General features: G+C 40.2%; 1 protein-coding gene across 1 annotated transcript in view; it reads left to right on the top strand.

The window, feature by feature from the left end:
* The first annotated feature begins 955 nt into the window (after positions 1-955).
* dnah10 (dynein axonemal heavy chain 10) overlaps positions 956-23,808 on the top strand; it is a 32,963-nt gene continuing 10,110 nt past the window's right edge. Inside the window, exons 1-58 of the mRNA XM_011486028.3 lie at positions 956-1,290; positions 1,642-1,715; positions 1,799-1,907; positions 1,993-2,108; positions 2,238-2,406; positions 2,572-2,729; positions 2,895-3,125; positions 3,245-3,435; positions 3,774-3,972; positions 4,079-4,261; positions 4,354-4,524; positions 4,708-4,890; positions 5,007-5,147; positions 5,254-5,420; positions 5,491-5,642; positions 5,750-5,914; positions 6,001-6,208; positions 7,653-7,809; positions 7,910-8,389; positions 8,490-8,648; positions 8,728-8,844; positions 8,945-9,047; positions 9,130-9,308; positions 9,393-9,604; positions 9,700-9,856; positions 9,952-10,185; positions 10,265-10,387; positions 10,477-10,710; positions 10,914-11,137; positions 11,221-11,490; positions 11,599-11,782; positions 11,865-11,999; positions 12,105-12,257; positions 12,405-12,593; positions 12,741-12,887; positions 13,241-13,432; positions 13,660-13,778; positions 13,856-14,014; positions 14,112-14,247; positions 14,365-14,487; positions 14,559-14,660; positions 14,780-14,996; positions 15,081-15,200; positions 16,296-16,441; positions 16,524-16,676; positions 16,773-17,033; positions 17,109-17,281; positions 17,355-17,448; positions 17,562-17,729; positions 17,809-17,997; positions 18,456-18,627; positions 18,711-18,914; positions 18,990-19,070; positions 20,946-21,143; positions 21,262-21,423; positions 21,499-21,673; positions 23,364-23,545; positions 23,651-23,787. Of these exons, the coding sequence (XP_011484330.2) occupies positions 1,062-1,290; positions 1,642-1,715; positions 1,799-1,907; positions 1,993-2,108; positions 2,238-2,406; positions 2,572-2,729; positions 2,895-3,125; positions 3,245-3,435; positions 3,774-3,972; positions 4,079-4,261; positions 4,354-4,524; positions 4,708-4,890; positions 5,007-5,147; positions 5,254-5,420; positions 5,491-5,642; positions 5,750-5,914; positions 6,001-6,208; positions 7,653-7,809; positions 7,910-8,389; positions 8,490-8,648; positions 8,728-8,844; positions 8,945-9,047; positions 9,130-9,308; positions 9,393-9,604; positions 9,700-9,856; positions 9,952-10,185; positions 10,265-10,387; positions 10,477-10,710; positions 10,914-11,137; positions 11,221-11,490; positions 11,599-11,782; positions 11,865-11,999; positions 12,105-12,257; positions 12,405-12,593; positions 12,741-12,887; positions 13,241-13,432; positions 13,660-13,778; positions 13,856-14,014; positions 14,112-14,247; positions 14,365-14,487; positions 14,559-14,660; positions 14,780-14,996; positions 15,081-15,200; positions 16,296-16,441; positions 16,524-16,676; positions 16,773-17,033; positions 17,109-17,281; positions 17,355-17,448; positions 17,562-17,729; positions 17,809-17,997; positions 18,456-18,627; positions 18,711-18,914; positions 18,990-19,070; positions 20,946-21,143; positions 21,262-21,423; positions 21,499-21,673; positions 23,364-23,545; positions 23,651-23,787 (9,966 nt within the window). The 5' untranslated portion in view covers positions 956-1,061. The remainder of the gene's footprint in view (positions 1,291-1,641; positions 1,716-1,798; positions 1,908-1,992; positions 2,109-2,237; positions 2,407-2,571; positions 2,730-2,894; positions 3,126-3,244; positions 3,436-3,773; positions 3,973-4,078; positions 4,262-4,353; positions 4,525-4,707; positions 4,891-5,006; positions 5,148-5,253; positions 5,421-5,490; positions 5,643-5,749; positions 5,915-6,000; positions 6,209-7,652; positions 7,810-7,909; positions 8,390-8,489; positions 8,649-8,727; positions 8,845-8,944; positions 9,048-9,129; positions 9,309-9,392; positions 9,605-9,699; positions 9,857-9,951; positions 10,186-10,264; positions 10,388-10,476; positions 10,711-10,913; positions 11,138-11,220; positions 11,491-11,598; positions 11,783-11,864; positions 12,000-12,104; positions 12,258-12,404; positions 12,594-12,740; positions 12,888-13,240; positions 13,433-13,659; positions 13,779-13,855; positions 14,015-14,111; positions 14,248-14,364; positions 14,488-14,558; positions 14,661-14,779; positions 14,997-15,080; positions 15,201-16,295; positions 16,442-16,523; positions 16,677-16,772; positions 17,034-17,108; positions 17,282-17,354; positions 17,449-17,561; positions 17,730-17,808; positions 17,998-18,455; positions 18,628-18,710; positions 18,915-18,989; positions 19,071-20,945; positions 21,144-21,261; positions 21,424-21,498; positions 21,674-23,363; positions 23,546-23,650; positions 23,788-23,808) is intronic.

Genomic DNA, 23,808 nt, shown 5'->3' with positions numbered 1-23,808 from the left:
GGTGTATTTTGCTAATAAGAGTCAACAGCAGGCAACCCTTTGCAGAAAGTAGTCTATTTAAGTGTACTTCAAGTACACATTGTGCATACCAGGGGTCTTTAAGCTGAGGTTCTGGAGCTCCTCGCGGTTCCTTTATTCCTCCATTGACTGGCTATGAAGCAAGATGCTAAGGATTTCAACAAGTAAAGGGTTTGTAGTTGCGTTCTTTTAGTTGGTTAAGTTTTGTCATATAAATTTACAATTTTAACATGGGACCCAACTAACATAATGGTAAGTGTTTCTTATTAGAACAAACATTGTGTATTGATGTATTTAAAAATTGGATTCTACATCAGTGTTGTGGTGTGTTCAATAGTAAAAGGATGAAGAATGATGGAAAATGCCATGCTTGGCTTGGCTTTCTTGCCTTTTTAAGATTATATTTAATTACATATTTGTAAAAAATAATTGGGTACATTTTATGAAAACATGGCTTCATACTCAAAATCCTAAATAAATAGTGTTTTTCTAAACAGTGACTTTGTGGTTCTTGCTATGTTTGAAACTAAACCAACTGGTTCTTTTTGCATTAAAGGTTGCAGACCCCTGATCTGTACTAAAAGTGAGGCAGTACACCTGAAGTCTACATGTTGTAAATTTACAATGTTCCAAAGTAGTATTAAGTTAGTATACTTCCTACACTATACAGACATGGTCTAGACTTGGTATCATTGTCAATGGTTGCTCTACTTTTAATAAAAGAAACTTCAAGTGGGATACGTTTTGCTAAGGAATCATTTGTTTTGACTCACGAATTGATCTCCTCGTCGATAAACCATTTTATGTGATATATTTATAAACATGTCAACTCAATTTAAGAGGCCCAGGTTGTTTTTATTCCTTCGTTTGAGTTCCAGAGAAAGAGGGAAGTATGCACGCACGCGGGCGCCCGTAATTTCTCTTCCGGACGTTGACTCGTTTCCATGGAAACAAGAACGCCAGTCTAAATTGGTTTCAGCAGCAGGCCAGACAACGTTTGAGTTTATTTTCTTCGCCGATACGTAACTGATAACCGAGATGTGATGGCAGAAAACGACCCGAGGCTGCAGTGGATCCGGGACCGAGTTTCTGCCGGGTTTCATTTATCGAAGCACCCCGAGTGTTTGGATGAACTCCTGCACCGAGACGATGGAAAAGAGAAGGACAAGATCCTCCATTATCTGAACGACGTCTCCAACACAGACTCACAGTCCTTCCTGTTGTTTTTTAAGACCGTAAGAGAAAAAGAAATTGAAGTGAAACTCCCTCTTGGTAAGTGCTTAACCCTGGAAAGAGGTTTTTTTTTGGGGTTTTTTTTTGCCAAAAAACAATAAAACATAATACAATATCATTTTATTCTAACTCTATTTAGCTTTATTTGCCAGAAACACAATTAGGAAAGTAAAAAGATATATATTTTTTCATATGGAATAAAAGCAGTGGCTTTGAATTTATTAATGAATATATTAATTTGATTTTAATAAAATCTCATTAGATTTGTGACAAAAATGATGCATAAAGATGTGAACTCACCCATTTTTATTTCATGCATTTGTACGCACATGCAATGTACAACTGAAACTAGGAAAAGCTACGTAAACAAACAATTTGTTCTCTTATGAGGTAAAGTTGCAGACTCTTCAGAACAAAGAGGAGCAAACCAAGACCTGGACGGGGAGAACACGCATCCTCAACAGGTAAACCAGCAGCAGTAAAAGTTGCTTTCTTTGATCTGTCTGTCTGTTTAATGTTGATGGGGAGGTGTTCTGTGTGTCTTCAGAAGACTGAGGTGGAGGTGGTCTATCACACTGAGCTTCACGTGTCAGTCGATGAATATCCAGAGAGATTTCTACAATCTTCAGTCTTCTATTTCTCAAGAAATCTGAGGGGTGAGATATACATTCCCAATGAACACATTAAGGCTTATATTTCATATGCATTTGTAAGGTCCAGAGTTACATTTGCTTCAAACAGAGGCCGTTGTTCAACCTCGGGATATGAAAGAAGCTGTCAACATCATGTGCAAGCTTTTTGACTTTGACTTTTGCTGTGGAAAATCCCTGCAGCTGCTGCAGAGCAGGATTGTCCATGTAAGTAAAAAATAACTCAGCAATCCATTTCTGTAAAAACACCACAACTCTGTAATGCTTCATTTTTAGAAGCTGCTTTTTTCTGGAAAAGCCCTGCACTGTAAATAACTGTCTTGTGTATTTTGACAGATGTACAAACCCTTATTCACTGCACAACAGCAAGCCACAACAACCGTATCTGGTGACACCAAAAACAAGGACAGTTTTCCCCACAAGACCATTTGTGATGATGTGCTTGACCACTTGTCCAAGTTTCTGCCAAAGATCAACACAACTCTTCAACAAATTGCTATTGCAGGTTTGTCTTTATGTTCCTAAAAAGATGCCAAAGAATTCATCTTCATTTGTTCTTTATTATTATTATTAATTTGCAAATAGGAATTCCTTTGAGTTTGTAGATTTTTATTTTGAAGGAAAACCTTATAATGAGAAACTCAGTTTGAATTCAGACTTGCTGTTCCAGATGAGATTCAACTCCACATTCCTGACCTGGACCTGGAACCAGAAGTGGATGCGCTGATTACAAGTCCAGACATGGTGGAGAATCTGGAGCAGTGTGTAATGATCTGGCAAACTCAGATAACCATTGTTCTTCAAGAGCAGCAGAGCAAACAGCCAGAGGTTTGTTTGTTTGTTTGTTTGTTTGCAGAGGGTACTCTTATTGCACTTCACAGGAACTCTCAACAAATCAGTGGACTAAAGGGAAATGATTTATAATATGGAAGCATAAACTACAAATTTTGACATCCAGAGACTATTTTATGTAACTGACTATTTTTCCTCCAGGGACCTGGGCCTTTGCCCGAGTTAACCCTTTGGGAGAGGCGTGCCACCGTCCTTGGTGCTCTGACCGAGCAGCTGAAGCAGCCAGCGGTAGAAAAGATTCTGAAGGTGTTAGGCATGGCAAACGCTGGCATTGCTCAAACATTTGAAGGGACCATCATTGAATTAACAAACTACCATCTGGAATCAAACAGTAATTCACGCTACCTCAAAACAATGGAGAGACATTTCTTGGTAGGCCTTTTACACTCATGCACTACGCTATTCACAACAAACTTCACACTTTCTAGCTCTCTAGGATCCTTTTTCTTATTGTCTGTTTTTTAAATTCAAATGTTTTTTTTATTCTACAGAATCTGCAAAGAGGAGCACATTTTAGCCTTCACCTAGAGACCATTCCAACTCTGATGGAACGCTTGCAGACCATGTGGTTGTCCTCTCGCCACTATAACTCCAATGAACGCATGGTTCCTCTCATGGAGCGTATCGCCTGGCAGCTCTGTGAGAACGTGGCTCAAGAAATTCATGTTCAGACACTGTTCAGGTATGTGTGGAACAGAATGTCCCCCATCTGGATGGATGGATGGATGGATGGATAGATGGATGGATGGATGGATGGATGGATGGATGGATGGATGGATGGATGGATGGATAGATGGATGGATGGATGCCTTAATGATATTAGAAGATTTCACCATATATGTAAAAAATATATATATATATACATGTCAGTTGTGTGAAAAAGCGGATCAGGTAAAAAATGCATATTATTGATTAAAAATAATCAAGAAAAAAAAGCCATTTAGACAGCAAGGAGGTAAGAAAAATGTTGAAGTTAAATAAATGCATGATATGTTTTAAGGAACATTTTGTTGTCAACAGAGAAAAGCAGAAAGAGGTCAAATCCCAGGTTTTTTTGGCAAAACAAGTCCTAGAAAAGTGGAAACTGTCCTACTTTGAGAATCGTGCCGAAATTGAAAAACTCGGCAGAAGTTCACGCTGGGAGTTTGACCGTGAAAAACTCTTTAAAATGTCTGACTACATGGCTTCTGTCTGTCAAGACATACACAACGTTTTTCAGGTAAGATATATGTATGCATTGCTTGATTCAGATTAATGTTTGGTCCCCTTTTTACATTTTGTATTTTTTACCTGGTTTATTTAGTGAAGCTTTTTTGGTTTAACAGGTTTTGGAAGAACTCTACAACATCTTTAGCCCGGAACTAAAAGGCATGAAAGGCATTAATGAAGTAATAAGCAGAGTGGATGGTTTGGTTCTGCCTTTCCAAAGGGTCAGTTTTAACCCTTTCAGGATTTCAAACAAGAAGACCTGGAAAACCATCATGGAAGACTTCAGTGTTACAGTAAAGGTAGATACATGACGTTTCCATCACATTCAAAAAGTGTCAGTTCATTCTTTTTTGGATTTTACTAATCCAATTTTTTTTCTCCATCTGTTTAGGATATTGAAGAGGAGGCTGCCCACATCATTGATATGTTCTTCACAAACACACTCTCCTCAGCTCATGCCTTTGATATCCTGATGAGATTCAAGCAGAATCGCTCCAGAGACGCAATCAGCCTGCATTTGCTGGGAAAGTTTGAGGACGTCCTGACCCAGTACTGCAAAGAGGTCTACAAATGTTTGAAAATTATCTTACTTCACATATTCTTTATGTCTGCAGGAAGGGCTCCCACATCTAACTTGGAATACACAATTGCATCTTTTCAACCATGTCTTCTTTTTGTACAATCACCTGTTTATTCCTTCTGTGGGAAGGACTTGCACATGGAAACATGCATGTTTTGGTTGTAGGTTGACCACATAAAGAAAATCTTTGAAGCAAAGAAGGATGATCCCCCATTAAATAAAACTAAATATGAGCCACCTGTGGCAGGGGCCATCAGATGGGCCTGGACTCTGGTCGAGCACACCAAACAGCCGATTGTTGCTTTCCTCAAAGTTCCAGAGATCCTTCAGAGTGAGAAGAGCAGCGTGGTGAGTCGTTTTACTGTTTGCAAGTACGATGGGCCCTGAACTAATATATGAAACCCTACAAACGGTTTTCATGTATTATTGAAAACCATTTTGAAAATGTTGCTGTATTTTGTAAGGCCAAGAACAAGTATGTGGAACTTGCTCTGCAAATCAAGGACTACCAGGAGAAGAAGCATGAGAACTGGCTGCGCAGGACAGAGTCTGAGTTGCCATTGCTCATGAAGCAAACCTTGCTGATTACCAGTGAGGCTCAAAAGGTACTTCAGGCAGTCCTGTTCTCCACTGATGAAATGAGTAGACCTGTGATGATAAGGCAACACATACATGAAGTGTCTTACATTTGTTTTTTGTTGCAATTTTAAGGGTATCTCAACAGCTAAAGGCCATTCCAACACACATGTCAGGTACATTGTAAACTTTGCTCCACAACTGAAGGAAATCATGTCTGAGACCAGGTACCTTGTGTTACTGGGCTACTCTGTGCCGGAGCTGGCTCAAAGTGTGGCTCTGCAAGAAGAACATTTCCTCAAGTAAGCACGCTTAATGCTTCAGGGATTCCCTTAAATGCCAGACCTCTGAATATGCCCACCTTGCTTTTAGGTATGTATCTGATCTGAACCACCTTGTCAGTAGCTACAACTCTATTATGGAGGGCCTGAGTCAGACACATGCCATCATGGTGGCACCCCAGATTAAAGCAGCTCAAAAAGAGATCGATTTTGGGTGCAAAAGAATCAACTGGGGCTCCTCAGGTACTGTTTCTGCAGAAGTTGAAACTTTTGTGTGACATTCTATATGCATGTTTGTGTTTGGACAGACTTTTATGGGATTAATGGTCATGCTTTGGGTTTGACTCTAGGAATAGCCGACTTCATCAGCCGAGGCCAGAAGGCTGTTTCTAACTTTGAGACAGTGCTCAACCAGATACTCAAAAATGAAAGAGATATTGAATCCAAACTGCAGTCCATACAGACAGCTAACTTACTGAAATGTCCAGTGCCGGACAAATCCAATGAGCTACCAGGTAGAACTTGAAAAAGAACTTATTTGATTAAGTATTAGGATTTTTTTTTTTACTAAAAATGATTTTTTTTCTGAATGTTTTTGAAGGCATCAGGGAGTTCTGTGATCACCTTGAGAGAGAGAGAGTGAAAACAGTGGCTTTGCTGAGCAGAAATTATAAGGACATCGGCTTAACCATCATTATGACCGAACATATGATAATGGACACCAACAGCGGAAAAGCCAGCCTTATGGAGACTTACTACACCTACTGGGAAAAGAGGGTGTTTAACTCCCTTGAAAAGATGGTGTTGAGGTATTTACAAGTCACTGTCTTTTTAATTTTTTTACATTTTAGGGATGTACACCAAGAATATTGACTGTGGTTATGACATGAAATTAAATAAATGATTATAGCCTTCCAGTGAACCTCATCACGTGTTAATAGGGGTGTACCGACTCATTTCAACAGCGATTTGATTCATTTCATTATTTGTGGTTGCCAGTACGATTCATAGTCGAGATCGGTTCCTTTTGAACGATCTGATTCATTGACCTAAAATCGATCCAGGACATCTTTAGCCAAAACTTCAACCATTGTGACTCAGAGAGAAATACCTGGTGCTAAACAGAGCAGGTGAAGTTTTCCAGATTCCTTGGATTTCTTCAAGATAATGAAGTCCAAATGAAATATGTGTCCAAAAAAAAACAAGTAGACAAGAATGAATGTCAAATCCATTCACAGTTTAGTTTCCTAAAGTTCAACCAACTGTTGTTTTTCCACATCCAAAGAATCCAAATGGAACATTCTTAGAACATACTAGATGGTCACATGACTGGATGGTCACATGACTTTGCTAAATTCAAAGTGTTTCCACACATTGGACTGAGATGATGGTTGATCCATTTTTGCTGACATCACGTCTGTTGTCTGTTGTAATGGTTCTTTGTTTTTTTATAGTAAAACAAACATTCAAACATTATTTTCTGAGATAGATTATAATCGTTTTATTTCATTTTGAAACAGTTTCATAATGGTATTGGTCGATTCCATTAAAATCTTCCCTCAGACAGATCGATCTGGTTGGATCGTAGGAATAGAAATTGATTCACTGATTAATATGATTAATCGTTACACCCCTATGTGTTAAGCTTAAAAAACAAAGAGCTGAGCTAAAATGTGTTTGCTTATTTACACATGAAGACCCAACTCTCTATCTGACACTCTTTTTGTTTTTATTAATATTCCTTAAACAAATAAGATATAATTCTTAAGTTGCATTATGTTGAATTTGCTGTGGCTGACTATTTTGTGTGTTTAATGAACGTTGCAGAAACAGGTTTCATGTAAGAAACATACAACATTAGCTCTAAAAAAACTACGAAACCTTGAAGGACCTTAATGGAAACTCAGGCTATATGGAAGTTTTACATGCAGATGTTCATCATTTCAAACAAACCAATCTGGATTTATTTATTCTTTTTTTTACTGATGTAGAAACTCTGATAATTTAATAATTATCAGAGTATCTATAAAGCAATGGTAATTGTTACTAAAAAATCAGAATTTGGCTTCTGGGATAAAGAAAGAGAGTAGAGTTTGAGTGCACGGGTCATTACAGATATGCCTTTAACTGTACTTGATTTTGTTTGTAGTACTTTTATTTGTATTACAGTTATTGTTATCTAGGAGGATGATCTGTAAAAAATTTTCTTCAAATTGTTTTTGATCAATTGCAACTTCCACGTCTCACCTTTAGGAGCATTCAGACCTTTAACTTGCTGCTGATGGGAGACACAGCTCTGTTTCAAATCAATGCCATTCTTTCTGCCCCAAAAATTGAACTTCAGCCCAAAAGTAGTGAGATCTCCATGCTCTTACTGCAGTGCGTCAAAAACTGCATAGAGAGCACCAAGGTGAAGTCTTTACATTTGTTTTGCATCTCAAAACATTTTCCTGAAGTCAGTTTCAACTTTTCCAATTTGTAACTCCACTGTGGTTTTTGTTCTTATTAAGCAATTTCCACGGTGGATGCGGGGGACTTGTATTGAATGCCCCCCTCAAAAGGTGGTTGGTGAAGATGAACTGGTGACTTTTACCTTCTTCACGGATGTGTGGCAGAGTTCTCAGATAAGTGAAAATGCTTTCACGGTTTCCCAGAACATCAAGAACCTCCTTTTCTCCGTGGATCAGTTCTTCACCCACTGGAAGCGCTACAAGCTTCTTCTGAAAATGAAAGTAGCCACTGAGATTGAAAGATTTGCAAAAAAGAACCCGTCCTGTGCCATGTATGACAATAAGCTGCAGTATTTTGAAAATCTGAATCAGGAGGTCAAACAGGAGGTTTTGTGCAAGACTGAACACATTATCCACGTCAACATGATGCCTCTGGTTTCCTCGCTGAGAAACATTGCCGAGTCCAGGATCAGTACCTTATGCAGCTTCCTGAACAAGCCTGCCAAGGAGGAGCTTTTCATCCTGAGAGATAAATTCATGGTAGTGATCAGTGAGATGATGCTAAAAAAAACTGCAATTTATTCCTTGCAAATATTGTTATTCACACATGATCTCTGTTCATGATGGTTTAAACAAACAGCAACTCCAGGAAAAGATGCATCAGAGGCCTGATACTTTTGAGGACCTAAAATCAATCCTTGGCACCATCTCAGACATCAGGGACATGTCTTTGGACGTGGAAATTAGAGTTGCTGACATTAAGGAGCGATACAGAATGATGGCCATGTACAAATATGAGGTACTGTGATATGTGCTCAATAGGAAACCTCTAAACTTGATTTATTATGTAAATCTTGTTTGTGTTGTGTGCAATCTAGGTGGGGAAGGATGAATTGGAACTGGTGGCCAACATTGGGCAGATCTGGAGTAATCTGTTTGCAGAATCCAGACAGGTGGATCAGAGTTTGAAGGATGTCAGGGAAACATTTTCAAAAGTAAGAGAGTCTGTAGTCTTAATTATATTAAGCAATGTTAAGCAAAGCATGTTCACAGTTGTTAAACCTTGTGATCTTTTTTATTGTGATTTTTTTAAAGATTAAAATGGAGGAAATGGAAGCTTTTAAGCAGGATTTGTCTATTTTTGCTGAAAGTTTCAACACGCACGGACCTGGGACTGTTGGGAATGATCTGGAGAAAGGTGCATCACAGTTGTAGTTTGAAAAACGTTTGCAGTACTTCACATGTTGAAATTTCAAATGTGTGTTAATTATTCCGTGCAGGCCTTAACATTATAGGAAAATTTGAGAAGGAACTTTCTAAGATAATGGCCAAGCAGGAACATTTAACAAAGACGGCAAAACTGTTGGACCTACAGCTTGCTGAGTATCCAGAGATAATCAGTATACAAAAATATTTGAGTGGATTGAGTCAAATATACAACATCTATAAGGCTCATAAGGTAGGATACGGTTGTTTTTTTATTAAAAAACAAACAAACATGCTTGCCATGTTTTATCACTAATTTGTTAATTATTCCTCTCAGGAGGCAAAAACAAAGTGGTCCCAGACCTTGTGGGTGAATTTTGACATCAAGCTGCTACAGGATGGAATAGATGGTTTCATTGAAAGCTTGATGCAGCTGTCAAAAGACGTGCAGACCTTGCCTGTGGCCTTCTTTTTAGATTCACACTTGAAGGAGTTCAGAGTTTCATTGTCTCTTCTACTGGACCTGAAAAATACTGCTCTCCGGGACAGGTGGGTCAGAGGAATGAAGCGAGAACAACCGTTTTTAAAGAAACTAAATTGACACTAATTTTACTAGAAATTAAGAACCTGCTTTTAAATTCCAGACACTGGAATAAACTGATGGAAAGAACGGGAAAAAGCTTTGACATGAACCTTCAGAGATTCACTCTGGAGACTCTGTTTTCTTTGGAGTTGCACAAATACGCAAATGACATCGATGAGATTGTCACCTCAGCTTTGAAAGAGCTGAGCATTGAGATGGTAGGCAATTCATTCATTTAACCGGAATCATTCAGAACAATCCTGTTTTTTAAACGTGTATCATAGTAAAATGTATGGAACACATGTGGTTTCAGGAGTTGCAGAGTATTATACAGACATGGAAAAGGACAAAATTCAACATGCAGCCTCAACTGAAGGTCAACCAGGAACGGGTTTTCCTTCTGGGAGCCGTGGATAACATCTTGGTAAACTTGGACAATGACGTGATGAAGTTGCAGTGCATGGCTGGAAGCCGTTTTGGTGGGCCTTTTCTTGATGCCATTCAGCAATGGGAGAAAAATCTGACCCTCTTCAGTGAAACTATTGAAGTCAGTGACTCATTTACTTTCTAACCAAAATGAATGTCACCCAAGGAAACTTCCCGCTGACCAAGTTTTCCATCAACAGATCTGGTTGCAGGTGCAACACAAATGGATGAACCTTGAGAATATATTCTGTGGTGAAGACATTTGCTCGCAGCTTCCCGAGGAAGCCAAGAAGCTGAAGAAAATCACAAAAAAGTTTACAGAAGTGAGGTTTTGCAGAATGTCAACCTGACCAAAGAAAAAAAAACATGCTCAGTTGACTTTCAGAATAACAGTTTTTAAATCTTGTTGTAGATAATGAAAAGCACAGAGAATGAACCAAACATTAAAAAGTGCTGCACGGTTCCCGGCCGACTATCATCCCTCTGGGTGTTGAGGAACGATTTGGAAAGGATCCAGAAAAATCTTGCTAATCACCTGGACTCCAAGCGAAATGAATTTCCCCGCTTCTTTTTAATCTCCGATGACGAACTTCTCAATGTTCTTGGAAGTGTTGACCCCGCCTGCATTCAGGAACACGTTATCAAGGTATGGAACCAGTAAGGAATATATCGACAAAGGAGTTAATTCTCTGAAGCAGTTATATCCAAATCAATTTAAATGGACTCAATCCAAGTCAATTCCACTCAATTCAATTTCATTCAATTTCCATGTCATTTTCACTTCAAAGATGAAAAACGGTTATTGTTTATTTTAAAACATGTCCTGTTCCTCTCATTCTTTTGCGTTAGATGTATGATAACATTGAATCCCTGAGATTGGGTGTTGACTCCAGTGGACAGACGGTCGTTGGAGCGATGGTGTCCAATGAGGGGGAAGTGATGGAGTTTAGAAAGCCTGTCCCACTGGAGGCAAGAGTTGAAGACTGGATAATGGCTGTTCTGCAAGAGATGAAAAGGACCAGTAGACTGATCACCAAAGAGGCAGTCTACCATTATTGTGCAGACAGGAGTAGGTGTGTATCTGAATACATAAAGAGCAGTTAAGTGGGTCTCTGTTTGTGGTTCACTTCCAGTCGTCTCTTTCCACATCTGCCAGGGTGGACTGGATAAGGTCGTACCAGTGCATGATGGTGCTGGCTGCCAACAGAGTGTGGTGGACCTGGGAGGTGGAAAATGCAATTAAGAATGTGAACAAAGGAGATAAGTACGCACTGAAGAAATATGCTGAGCAGATACACAGGCAGATTGACGAGCTGGTTACGTGTCTTGGACGACCCACAAAGGAAAGTGACAGACTGAAGATCAGTAACGTTCTTGTCACTGACGTCCATGCCAGGGACATTGTGGACAATTTTGTTGGCCGAAGGTAAAGCTAATTATTGTCATTTGTGTGTTTTTATAAATCTTACATTCATGACTCTTTGCTAAATGCAATAATTCTTTCATCACAATGAATTCATCCATATCCCTCCAGCATTAAAGAGGTTCATGACTTTGAGTGGGAAAGTCAGCTTAGGTTCTACTGGGTCAAGGAGCACGACAGCCTGTTTGTGCGACAGTGCAACACTTCATTGTCTTATGGTTATGAGTACATGGGGTTGAATGGCCGACTGGCAATAACTCCACTGACAAGCCGGATCTACCTCACACTTACACAGGTTTATGCAGCTACGCAAGTTACATCACAAGAAAACCGCAGATGAAGGTTTTTAAAACAGGGTGTTTACATTTGTGAAACAGGCTCTTTCCATGTATTTGGGAGGAGCTCTTGCAGGACCAGCAGGTGCAGGAAAAACAGAGACCGTCAAGGATCTGGCCAAAGCTTTAGGCCTGTTCTGTGTGGTTACACATTGCACTGAAGACATGGACACTATAGTAAGAGAAACCCACAAAAACAGCAAATGCGTGTCTTCTAATGTTCTTGTCTAATGTTGGTTGATGTTATTAACTTTAAACGTGAATCTCTTTCTCTTTGTGCAGACTTTGGGTAAAATAATCTCAGGTCTCGCTAAATGTGGATTTTGGGGTTGTTTTGATGAGTTCAATCGCATCGGTGCCTCAGTTCTGTCAGTGGTTTCTTCCCAAATCCAGGCTATTCGAAACGCTCTCACTTCACACTTCAAAATGTTTCAGGTAATTCTGATGATTCTTAAAGGTTGTTTTCATGTTAATGTATCTTGTCATAAAGCCTACTTTGAGTTTGATTTCGTAAAAACAGCAGTGCAAGTCTGACATGCTGACTTTGATGAGAACATTTCCCTCCCTTTACTTTCACACCAGTTTGAAGGTCAACAAATTAGCTTGGATGACCACATGGGAATATACATCACTATGAATCCCAGCTATGAGAGACGTCCTGAACTGCCAGAGTCAGTCAAAGTCTTCTTCAGACCTGTCGTGGTCGTCACACCAGATGTGCAGCAGATTTGTGAGATCATGCTCTTTTCACAGGGCTTCCTACAGGCTAAGGTAACCAATTGACTCACAAATGTCCACGTTTATATTATTGCCAGTCTAAATGATCATATTATTAAGGGAGGGGTGTCTGATGAATCAGACATAACATGAACCTCTTTTACTGAAATACCATTGTTTTTTTCACTACTTTTATTGCAGGAGTTGGCGAAAAAGATGACTGTGCTGTATAAGACGGCAGGAATTCAACTGTCAAAGCAGCCTCACTACGACTTTGGTCTGCATTCCCAAAAGTCAGTCCTGAAAATGGCAGGAAAAATGAAGAGAGACTCTCTGGAGCTCAGTGAGGTAAAGACCATCACTCATTTTTTCATTTCTCAGCTTTGGGTTAACAAGTTATTGGTTTTGTTTGAATTATTTTCTTCAAAAATGTATTATTTTTTTGTCACTGATTTAATTCAATCTTTGTACTTTAACAGGAACTATTTAAGATTAAAACTTAAAAGTTGCCAGTCCATGCAATTGAGTTGCCTCCAGGGTAATTTACATCAGCTGTATTTTTAGGATGTATCTAGAACATGTTTAGATGTATGATATTTCTATAATAAATTGGCTCGCATTTTTCTAAATGACTGGCACCTGACCTTTAAAAAAGGTCTACTCCAGCCTCATTCTAACAAAGTGGTGTCTTCTGTCGACAGGATGTGGTTCTGATGCGGGCTCTCAGGGACATAAATTTACCCAAGTTGGTCTCTGAGGACGTCCCCGTGTTTCTTGGACTGATCTCGGACATTTTCCCAGGACTGGACAGCTCTCGGGTTGGCTTTCCTAGCTTCAGAGAGACTGTGGAAGAGATTCTGCAGAAGAGCAATTACACTATCCTGCCTGACCAGGTCAAATGGATCCCAAAGACTGTTTCATAATATTATATGATGTCATCATGTATTGATTTAGGCTTAACTTATAATAATTTCTTGTTGTAAAAAATTGTCTTTTTTTTCCTGAAAAACACTTAAAACCTTTTTTTTGTTTTAGTTTTTCTACACTTTGGTTAGAAAAATATTTTACAGCATTTGAATGTCTACATGTCTTTAAAATTATATCCTGATTTCACTGGTAGGTGGATAAAGTGGTGCAGATCTATGAAATAATGTTGACCCAGCAAGCTACTATGATTGTGGGCCAAACATGTGGAGGGAAATCTGTTGTGATCAACACACTGTGTCAAGCTCAGACCAAGTGGGTTTCTGTTTTTACTTGACCTTTCCAGCGTCTCACATGTGGACTCAAAGTCTCTTAAATTGTATTCTTCTCAGATTGGGACTGTGCACCAAGTTGTATCCCCTGAACCCCAAAGCCACAAGTGTGGATGAACTGTATGGTTCCTTTGACCCTGAAACTCGGGACTGGACTGATGGGATTTTTTCTAAACTCTTTCGAGAGATCAACCAGTCAACTGACAAAAAAGAGAGAAGGTAAAAACCAGAACATCACTGTTGCCATATGATGCCACCACATTTTCAGAGGAATTTCTGTGGGGACTTTTTAAAAAACATGCATTTTGACCCCCAGATACATCCTTTTTGATGGAGATGTGGATTCCCAATGGTTGGAAAACATGAATTCAGTGTTGGATGACAACAAGCTCCTCACGCTAGCCAATGGAGACCGAATCCGTTTACAGAGTCACTGCGCACTGCTGTTTGAGGTTTGTCCCAAGTTCCAGAGGCCTTTAGCAGAATGCATTTGTTTCTTAGAAAAAGGGTGGGATCAATGTGAAAATGCAAAAAGTATCAGATCCTGTTGCAGAACTTTGCTGTTGCAGGTTGGAGATCTGCAGCATGCTTCCCCTGCTACCGTCTCCCGTTGTGCGGTAGTATTCATTGACCCAAAACACTTGAGTTATACCCCATACTGGCAAAGATGGATGAAAAACAGACATGAGAAGGTATTAGACTATAATCAATGCGTAAAATACTCCCTTCTGGTTAAAATTTTATAAGACTTCTTTTTTTTAAGGAGCAAGAGCAGCTCAACAGACTGTTTGAGAAATATGTGCCCAGCTGCATTGATGTGACTTTGAACAGTGAGACAATTGTTCCTCGGACCGATGTGAACATGGTAGACTACACCTCACCTATTTCACATATCTGCAGTACATGTTTTTTGTATTGATACAGATTTTAAATAAAAATGGATAGAATTCCAAGTTGATTTTACTGAGCTCATGTTGTGTTCAGGTCTCTCAGTTGTGCCTGATGCTGGATGTGCTGCTTGAAAGTAAGAATAGCAGCGCTGAAGTCCTGGAGTGTTACTTCCTGGAAGCTCTGTACTGCTCCCTTGGAGCCACATTGGTGGAGAGTGGTCGGCTCAAGTTTGATAAACTTGTCAAGAGTCTTTCCTGTTTGTCCACAGTGGACGATGAGAAAGCTGCTGCTGGACCTGGAGAGATCCCAGGTAACAGACTGTTTGTCCGGCAACGTTTGAATGTATGCCACTTGTTCTGTCATTTGTTGTTATTAAACAATGACTGAATTTCAGATTATCTCCCAACTCTGTACGACTTCCATTTTGACGAAACACAGGAGAAGTGGGTTCCCTGGAGCTCTTTGGTTCCTGAATACATTCACAACCCTGCAATGAAGTTTGCTGACATTTTAGGTGACCCCTTTGTCTGTTGACTAAGTCATGTCAAGGGTCATGATAAAGCCTTAGTCACATCTGCCCCTACAGGTGGATGCGGACTATCTGCAAATAAAAATGGGCAAACAGGGTATGCGGGTGGTCCGAACGAAATATCAAGGTCAGACAGGTTCAGACCATTCGGTGAACCTGCCGAGCCTGTCTGCAAACATGTTGGCAGTTGTAGTGACAATTTTTAGTGAACAGGCATACAACAAGTAAGGGTTAATTAGGTGAGTGCAGGCATGTTGTACACATTTGTCATTTTTTTCAACCCCCCATATCCTGTGCACTGCGCAATCAATTAATCAGTCAAATAATCAATAAGTCAATCTAAATTGATATAGAACTTTTCATATGAAACATAACAAAGTGCTGTACACCAGAGAAAAACAAACAAAAGAAATCATAGAAAACAAGAAGTGACAATAAAAATAGAGCCCCCTCCCCCTGACCCACACACAACCCCCATCCTCTTTCACACCTCCCACTCCTTTGGAGATAGACAATGGGAAACATGTTGAGCAGTAAAAAAGTTGGTTGGTTTAAAATTTAAACTTTAAATGCTAGCATTTGGGACCTTTGGGGACACCTGCATGGCCAGCTAAATGCAGCATCGCAGGCGGGGACCCAGCCTCATCACAGCTAGGCTGCGACGCTGGTCCCCATCTAGAGCCCCAGCGGCTAAAGAACAGCCGACCCAAAGGGGGAGGACCCAAATACTAGCATTAAACAATAAAACAGAAAAATTTGAATATTAAAATAAATCATTAATCAAGCGTAAAATCACAAAACATGATAAAATAAATAAAATAATAATAAAATGAGCCAGTTAGGGCTTTTCATTGGATTAGGTGGCAGTATGAGTCTCAAAGTTACTACAAGACACACCTGCATTCCTCTTAATATGCGACTGCTCCTCTCTATTACGCACCACGGACCCGGACAACCCAAGAACCCGCAGCCAGCACCTGTACGGGTCACCGCCCATATGGGTACATGTGACTAAGGCTTGAGTTCAGCTTGAATCTTCTTATGTGGTCAAATACAGTGCTGAGTTACCTCCTGTTTTAGTACCAACTGTTGACACGACAAGAACCCACTGGATCCTGGAACAGATGGTTAAAATCAAGAGGCCAGTGCTTCTAGTTGGAGAATGTGGCACCTCCAAGACAGCCATCATTCAAAACCTCCTGAAGAACACAAGTACAGATTCAAGCGTAAGGGATTCATTTCATTGCATTCATAAAACCCTTTGACGCGTTAATACGAGATTAATACGTTTTAACATATTCCTTTCAGATTTCCCTGACCATAAACTTTTCATCCAAAACAACTTCATTGGATCTGCAGAGAAATCTTGAAGCTAATATAGAAAAAAGAACCAAAGATACTTATGGTCCTCCCATTGGAAAAAAACTGCTAGTCTTTTTTGACGACATAAACATGCCAAAGGTATCTCCTCCACCCTTTTGATCAAATCTCCTTCCTCTTTTGTCTCGGGATGTCTTAAATTGTATAGGCTTAAAATATTTCTCATGCATTTTCCAGGTGGATGATTTTGGAACACAACAACCTGTTGCGCTCCTTAGACTGCTGTTAGACCAAGGAGGCCTGTACGACAGAAAACAAAAACTTAGCTTCAAGACCATCAAAGACCTTGGCTACATTGCAGCCATGAGAAAGACAGGAGGTGGAAGGAATGAAGTTGATCCCCGCTTCCTCTCACTCTTCAGTGTTTTTAACATCCCTCCTCCAGCAACAGAGTCTCTCCATTTAATTTATGCCTCCATTATCAAAGGCCACACCAGAGTGAGTATGCCATTCCCACAGAAGATTCCAGGGTCCAGGAAACTTTAATAAACTTAACAACTTACATGTCTTTAGCCCTTTAAGGCAGCCATACAAGAGGTGTGTCAGACAATCACCGAGTGCACTCTGAAACTCTTCACCACCATCATCACCGATCTGCCACCCACTCCCTCCAAGTTCCACTACACCTTCAGTCAGAGGGAGCTGTCAAGAATCTACTGTGGGCTGACCCTCACCAAACCGGACAGGTAAAAATCAAAACGTTAAATAGCAGAACTCTTTTATTTAAAAAAGCTTTTGCCTCGATTCTGTTGCTTTCAGCTGTTTGACAGTTGAACAGTTTGTTCGCGTGTGGAGAAACGAGTGTCTGAGAAATTTCCACGACAGGCTTACTGATGAAACGGACAAAGCTCTGGTAATCATTTAACTTTTTTTCTGACAGAGTTATGTATTTTTGGATTGCAAGGATATACCCACAGATTAATTTTTCAGTTTGAATGCAGATTTATCCATTTTCTTTACCACTAGGTGCATGGTCACATAAAGAAGCTGGTTGAGGAGTATTTTGAGACCGATTCTGAGGCAGTGTTGGCCGACCCGATTCTCTTTGGGGACTACAGAGCAGCCCGTGAAGAGTGTGAGCAAAGAGTCTATGAGGACATTGGGGACTATGATGTTTCAAAAGCCATATTTCAAGTAATGCACATGATTTTGTTTTCTATTTGTCACTTTAGCTCAGGGCTGTATTTTTACCTAAGTGCCGTTTACACTGCAGGACATCCTTGAGCAATACAACGAGAGCAAGTCCATCTTGAAGCTAGTGCTGTTTGAAGATGCTGTGGAACATCTGACCAGGGTTCACCGAATCCTCCGCAGCGATCGTGGACACGCTCTGCTCATTGGGGCCGATGGTTCTTGGACACAGGCACTCACCAAGCTGGCAGCCTTCACTGCTGACTGTGAGGTTGTTAGACCCATAACTGTCATGCTACGTCTCTATCTGGCATTTGAAACAACGCGCTAAAGGCGCATTCTTGGATGGGATTATTGTCAATGGTCATCACACTGGAAAAGAAGGGAGGGGCTTCTTTTTCTACTGTTCACTAGTGGATGTCTGCCACCTACAGTTGGAAGATGCTTGGTACAAAATGTTGAAGCGGTGCAAATCTCACAAGTCTTGCTCCAGGCCTTTTCTTTTACAGCTCTACTTACAAAATGAAAGACTTGGAGTCTTTCATTTTGTAAATTGATCCTCCATAATCAGTTTTCAAACAGTCTGCACTTCCATGAATTAAAGGGAGTGTCTTTTTTTTAAATTAAATTACTGAATTAACAAAGTGAAGTAACAACCAAGTAATGTTCTTAAGGTTACATTATTTTTGAAAATACTTTATTTTCTAATCATTGATTGTGTGTCTACAGGTTTTTGAGATAATACTAAGAAGAGGGTACAATGAGCTAAACTTCAGAAATGATCTTAAAACGCTGTACCTGAAACTTGGCATTGAAAACAGGAGGACAGTGTTTCTTTTTACTGATGCTCACATTGTCGAGGAAGGATTTCTGGAGCAGATTAACAACATGCTAATCTCAGGTTAAACATCCCCCTGGCTAAACCTTAACTTCCGGTTCTGAAAGTTGCAACTAAAGTGCTCTAATCATATCTGTGTATTTCAGGCATGGTTCCAACATTATTTGCAGATGATGAGAAAGAGTCCATTATCAAACAGATTAACAGTGAGGCTCTTCAAGAGGGGGCCGGCTCTTCAAAAGAGAGTGTGTGGCAGTATTTCCTCAGGAAGAGTGCAAACAATCTGCACATTGTTTTATGCCTGTCTGCAACAGGAGATGCCTTAAAGACACGCTGTAGGAACTTTCCAGGTGAAATACACATTTTAACCTCATTATTTTATTATCATGTATTTAATAAACTAACGTTATAACCCTTTGTCCCAGGGCTGATGAGCAACACTGTCATAGACTGGTACCTACCCTGGTCAGCACAGGCATTGCATGCAGTGGCTCAGTGTGTTCTTGGTAAGTTTTTAGTGATGTGTAGATAAAAAAATTATTCTGATTGCTTACCAATGATTCACATTCCAGGCATTGATTGTATAAGAGAACTGGAATAAGTGACCCCTCACCCCTGGTGTCCTAAACAGGAAGTACCCACTGGCTCCAAGAAGCCAAAATGCCATAGCCTTCTATAGAGAAATAAACAGTTATTCTATTTAGTCAGAGTAACCATTCATGCTCAAATACCTTTTTTTAAAAGATGTGTGCGCTAATGATGTTTTCTGTAGTGCAAATTATTGTAGTTGTAAACTGACCAATCAGATGCACTATATTATCAAAAGTATTGGCTCACCTGCCATGACTCACATGTGAACTAAAGTGCCATGCCATTCATAACCCATAGAGTTCAATATGATGTGGGTCCACCTTTTGCAGCTTTTACAGCTTCAACTTTTCTTGGATGGTTGTCCACAAGGTTGAGGAGTGTTTATAGGAATTTTTGACCATTCTTCTAAAAGCGCTTTGGTGAGGTCACACACTGATGTCGGTGGAGAAGGCCTGAATCTCAGTCTCCACTCTTAATTCATCCCAAAGGTTTTCTATTAGGTTCAGGTCAGGACTCTGTGCAGGCCAGTCAAGTTCATCCACAGCAGACTCTGTCATTCATGTCTTTATGGACCTTGCTTTGTGCTCTGCATGGTGTACAGTCATGTTGGAAGAGGAAGGGCCCGCTCCAAACTGTTCCCACAAGGTTGGGATCTTGGAATTGTCCAAAATGTTTTGGTATCCTGAAGCATTCAGAGTTCCTTTCACTGGAACAAAGGGGCCAAGTCCTGAAAAACAAGCCCACACCATAATTCCTCCTCCACCAAATTTCACACTCTGCAAAATGCAGTCCCAGATGTACCGTTCTCCTGACCATCTCCAAACCCAGACTCGTCCATCAGATTTCCAGATGGAAAAGCGTGATTCATCACTCCAGAGAAGGCGTCTCCACTGCTCTACAGTCCCGTGGTGGCAGAGCTTTACACCACCGTATCTGACGTTTTACAATACACTTGGTGATGTGTAGCTTGGATGCAGCTGCTCACCAACGGAAACCCATTCCATGAAGCTCTCTGCGTTCTGTACTTGGACTAATGATGATCAAATGATGTTCGGAGCTCTGTAGCAATTGACTGAGCAGAAAGTTGGCGACCTCTTTGCATTATGCTCTCCAGCATCCGCTGAGCCCTCTCCATCAGTTCACGTAGTCTACCACTTGGTGGCTGAGTTGCTGTTATGATAGAGCTGACAGTTGACTGAAGAATATTTAGGAGCGAAGAAATTTCACTAATATATTTGTTTCACAGGTTAGAATTCACTGAGCTCCTGAGAGCAACCCATTCTTTTTTTACAAATGTTTGTGAAAACACTCTGCATGCCTGAGTGGTTGATTTTATACACCTGTGGCCAGACCAAGTGATGAAAACAACTGATTCTGGTCATTTGGGTGGGTGAGGGAACACTTCTGGTAATATAGTGTACCTCAATGAAAGTGGGTGGTGTCTTCTGGCCCCCATGTCCAACATTCAAAATGTTTGAGTGACAGATTTTCCGAAGCTGTTTTGAAGTGGAAGGGGTGTGGACTTCCAACAACCTCGCTCCTGATTGGTGAGAGTGGTTGCCATGAAAACCATGATTCAGTCTGACTTGGATCAATCACTGCTTACCGACATCGTCTGGCTCCAACATGGCGCCGTCCATATTGAGCAAAAATGGTGGCTGGATTAACTTCATTTGGTTGGAGCCAGAAGTAATTTTTTTATGGTTGAAGTCACACTCGCTCAGTCCAGTTCTCATTTACAGTCAATGATTCCAAGTAATATAATTATTACTAATATTATGACCTTGCAGATGAAAATCCAACCATTCCTAAGGCCCATTTTGGAGCTGTTATAGACCACATATGCATGGTCCATGCCTCTCTTTGTGACTTCAGCAAGCAGCTCTTGCTCAAACACCAACGATGTAACTATGCAACTTCTAAGAGCTTTTTGGATTTCATCAGTTCCTATTCTACGCTCCTGGAGGAGAAGAACGAGCACGTCCTCGGTTTGTGTTTTTTTTTTTAACCATTTATATCCAGATCTTTTGTTTTGTAAAACGTCCAGCTTTTCACATGATTATGTCACATTTCTATATCAGTGACTTCACATACTTTGTGTTCCAGCTCAGTGCAAGTGCTTAGAGGGCAGTCTGAACAGACTGAGGGAGGCCAGAGAGCAGATAGATGAACTGAATCTTAAACTGGCAGATCAGAAGGTGGTTCTTGCCAAAAAAACTGCAACTTGCACAGCTTTTCTGGAAGAAATTGACAAAAACCAAACCATAGGTCAGTAAGTGGGAATCCTTGAACTAGTAATAGTTGTTAAAAACCAATAATGACCTGTTAAATGTTTTGTTTCAGTCAAAGACAAAAAGATTCAGGTCGAAAATAAAGCCAAAGAGCTGGAGGAACAAAACAAGGTCATAATTGCTGAGAGAAAAGAAGCTGATTGTTCCCTGGCTGAGGCTCTGCCAACATTAAAGGAAGCCCGCAAAGCCCTGGAAGAGCTGGATGCAACTGACATTGTCGAGATTCGGTAATCTCCTGTAATATCCTGTAATCTCCCACCTCCAAAGGTTTTGTTTTCAAAATGACTTGCAATGATGGTCAGATACAAAAGGCATCTGATACACACCTTATTTTTTTTATTTTTATTTTTTTTTTTTTTTAACTTGTCCTGTCCAACAGCTAGGCAGACAGATGAGAGCTGAGGGCCTCTTGGGTTGGACATATTTTACTTTAACAAGAGGGGTTATTAATCTTCAGACAAACCAAAGGTATGTCTGAATAAACCCCTTTTGTAATTGAGGCCAAACTTTATTAATTTCAAACATGTCTGAAAATCTTTGGTGTTGGACCGGACGGAAAAGGAAAGAGGGGAAGAAGAAAGAGGGACGTTAGAGAGAGGGGGGGTAGGGGGTGATAATAGGAGGGGAAGGGGGATAAGACCATGAAGCAGCATAAAGCAACAAGTTTACTGGTTGTTAATCATTATGGTAAGGTTCAAATGTAAAAAAAAAAAGCAAAAAAAAAAAAAGGGGGCGGAGCCTGTCCACACACACACTCAAATGTTATAAACACACCTGTTAGTTGCAAAAATGTCCACCTGTCGACATGTACACAAAACAGATAGTGTTCACACGCATACTTATGCCTTAAAACCAACTAGTGTGAAATATTTCAGTCATTCAGTCTGTTGAGCTGACACCTGTGCTCAGGTGAGTGTTTATGTTCTTCTAAAATGGATGGTGGAACGTGAAAAGAAGGAGGGAGAGTGCCCAGCCATCCCCACCCCAAGACCCCCACCGCACCAGCAGCGGCAGCCGGATTCCCCCCAACACCACACGGGAACCGGCAGGGAACAACCGCCGGTTGTTCCCTGCCGGGGAACAACCGGCAGGGAACAAACTTTTGAAAAATCTTTTCTGGTGTTGAATATTTGAAAAAGATGTTTTGTACTCTTGGGGGAAAAAATGCTAACGATTTAATTTGGGAAGTGTTTAAGTGACTCGTTTACCAGAATCTCTTGACTAAAGTGCGATTTTGGATGTCTAATGAACAAACTTGAAAAGAAATTAGTTTATAATACCAAATCTCATGCATCGATGCAGAGATGCATTATCCACACTATAAAACAGGATGGATTATACTTATTGCTCTTTTGTAATATCGCTAAATCACTGAAACCAATTTTACCATATTTTCCACTATATGGAACGCACCGCACCGCATTATAAGATGCACCATCAAGAAATGGTCTATTTCAGACGTATGTCCTAACTAAGATGCACCAAACTATAAAGCCCACTAACCGAGACAAAGGAGTCAGATAAGTCCATCCGTCAGTCAGTCACTTTATTAACTGTGTTTATAGCAGCTATAGAACTTGTTCCTAACACGCTACACGTTAGCCATGTTTAAGTCCCAACCTTGTTTGCAACACCTAAAAAAAACCAGAGTCTAACACCACTACATGTTAGCCACTTTAGTAGCTAACCTTAACCATAACATCCAACTTTGTTTGGTACTCGCAAAAAACACAGACTGACCTTTTCATAGATGACCGTGTACCTCTCAAAATGTCTTCTACATCATTAAACACAACCCAAATTTAATCCATATGAGGCGCTCTAGACTATGAGGCACAATGCCGTTTTTTATAGTGCAGAAAATATGATGGTTACAAACCCAACTCACCAGTCCTTCTTTTTCCGCTCATCTTTCAGATCGTTTGCCAAACCACCCAAACAAGTGCAGGTGGTTTGTGAGTGCATCCTTGTTTTACGTGGAAAAAAGGAATTAAACTGGTTAACAGCCAAGAAGATGATGTCAGAGGCTGGTTTTCTGCACTCTCTCATGCAAATGGATTGTGATTCTATAAGTAATTCTCACATCTCAACCATCAAAGGTAATTTTCCTAAACTGATTAAAAATGAGCAAAGAAATGATTTTAAATGATATTTTTCGTGCTTTTTACAACTTTGACTGAATCCTGTTAATTTATTCTATGTAGATTTCCTGAAAAATCTTCAGACCAGTGTTGAGGAAATGCAATCAATCAGTAAGGCTGGCTCAGGAATCCTTAAGTTTGTCGAGTCATTCATGAGTTACTGGGATATTGCTAAAGAAGTTCAACCAAAAAAAGATCAGGTATTTTTTCTTTTACTACTG

The sequence above is a fragment of the Oryzias latipes genome, chromosome 17 (assembly GCF_002234675.1).
Source record: "Oryzias latipes chromosome 17, ASM223467v1".
In the NCBI taxonomy this organism is placed as follows: Eukaryota; Metazoa; Chordata; class Actinopteri; order Beloniformes; family Adrianichthyidae; genus Oryzias; species Oryzias latipes.
The sequence above is the reverse complement of the archived record's forward strand: the minus strand, read 5'-3'. Positions and strand labels throughout refer to the sequence as shown.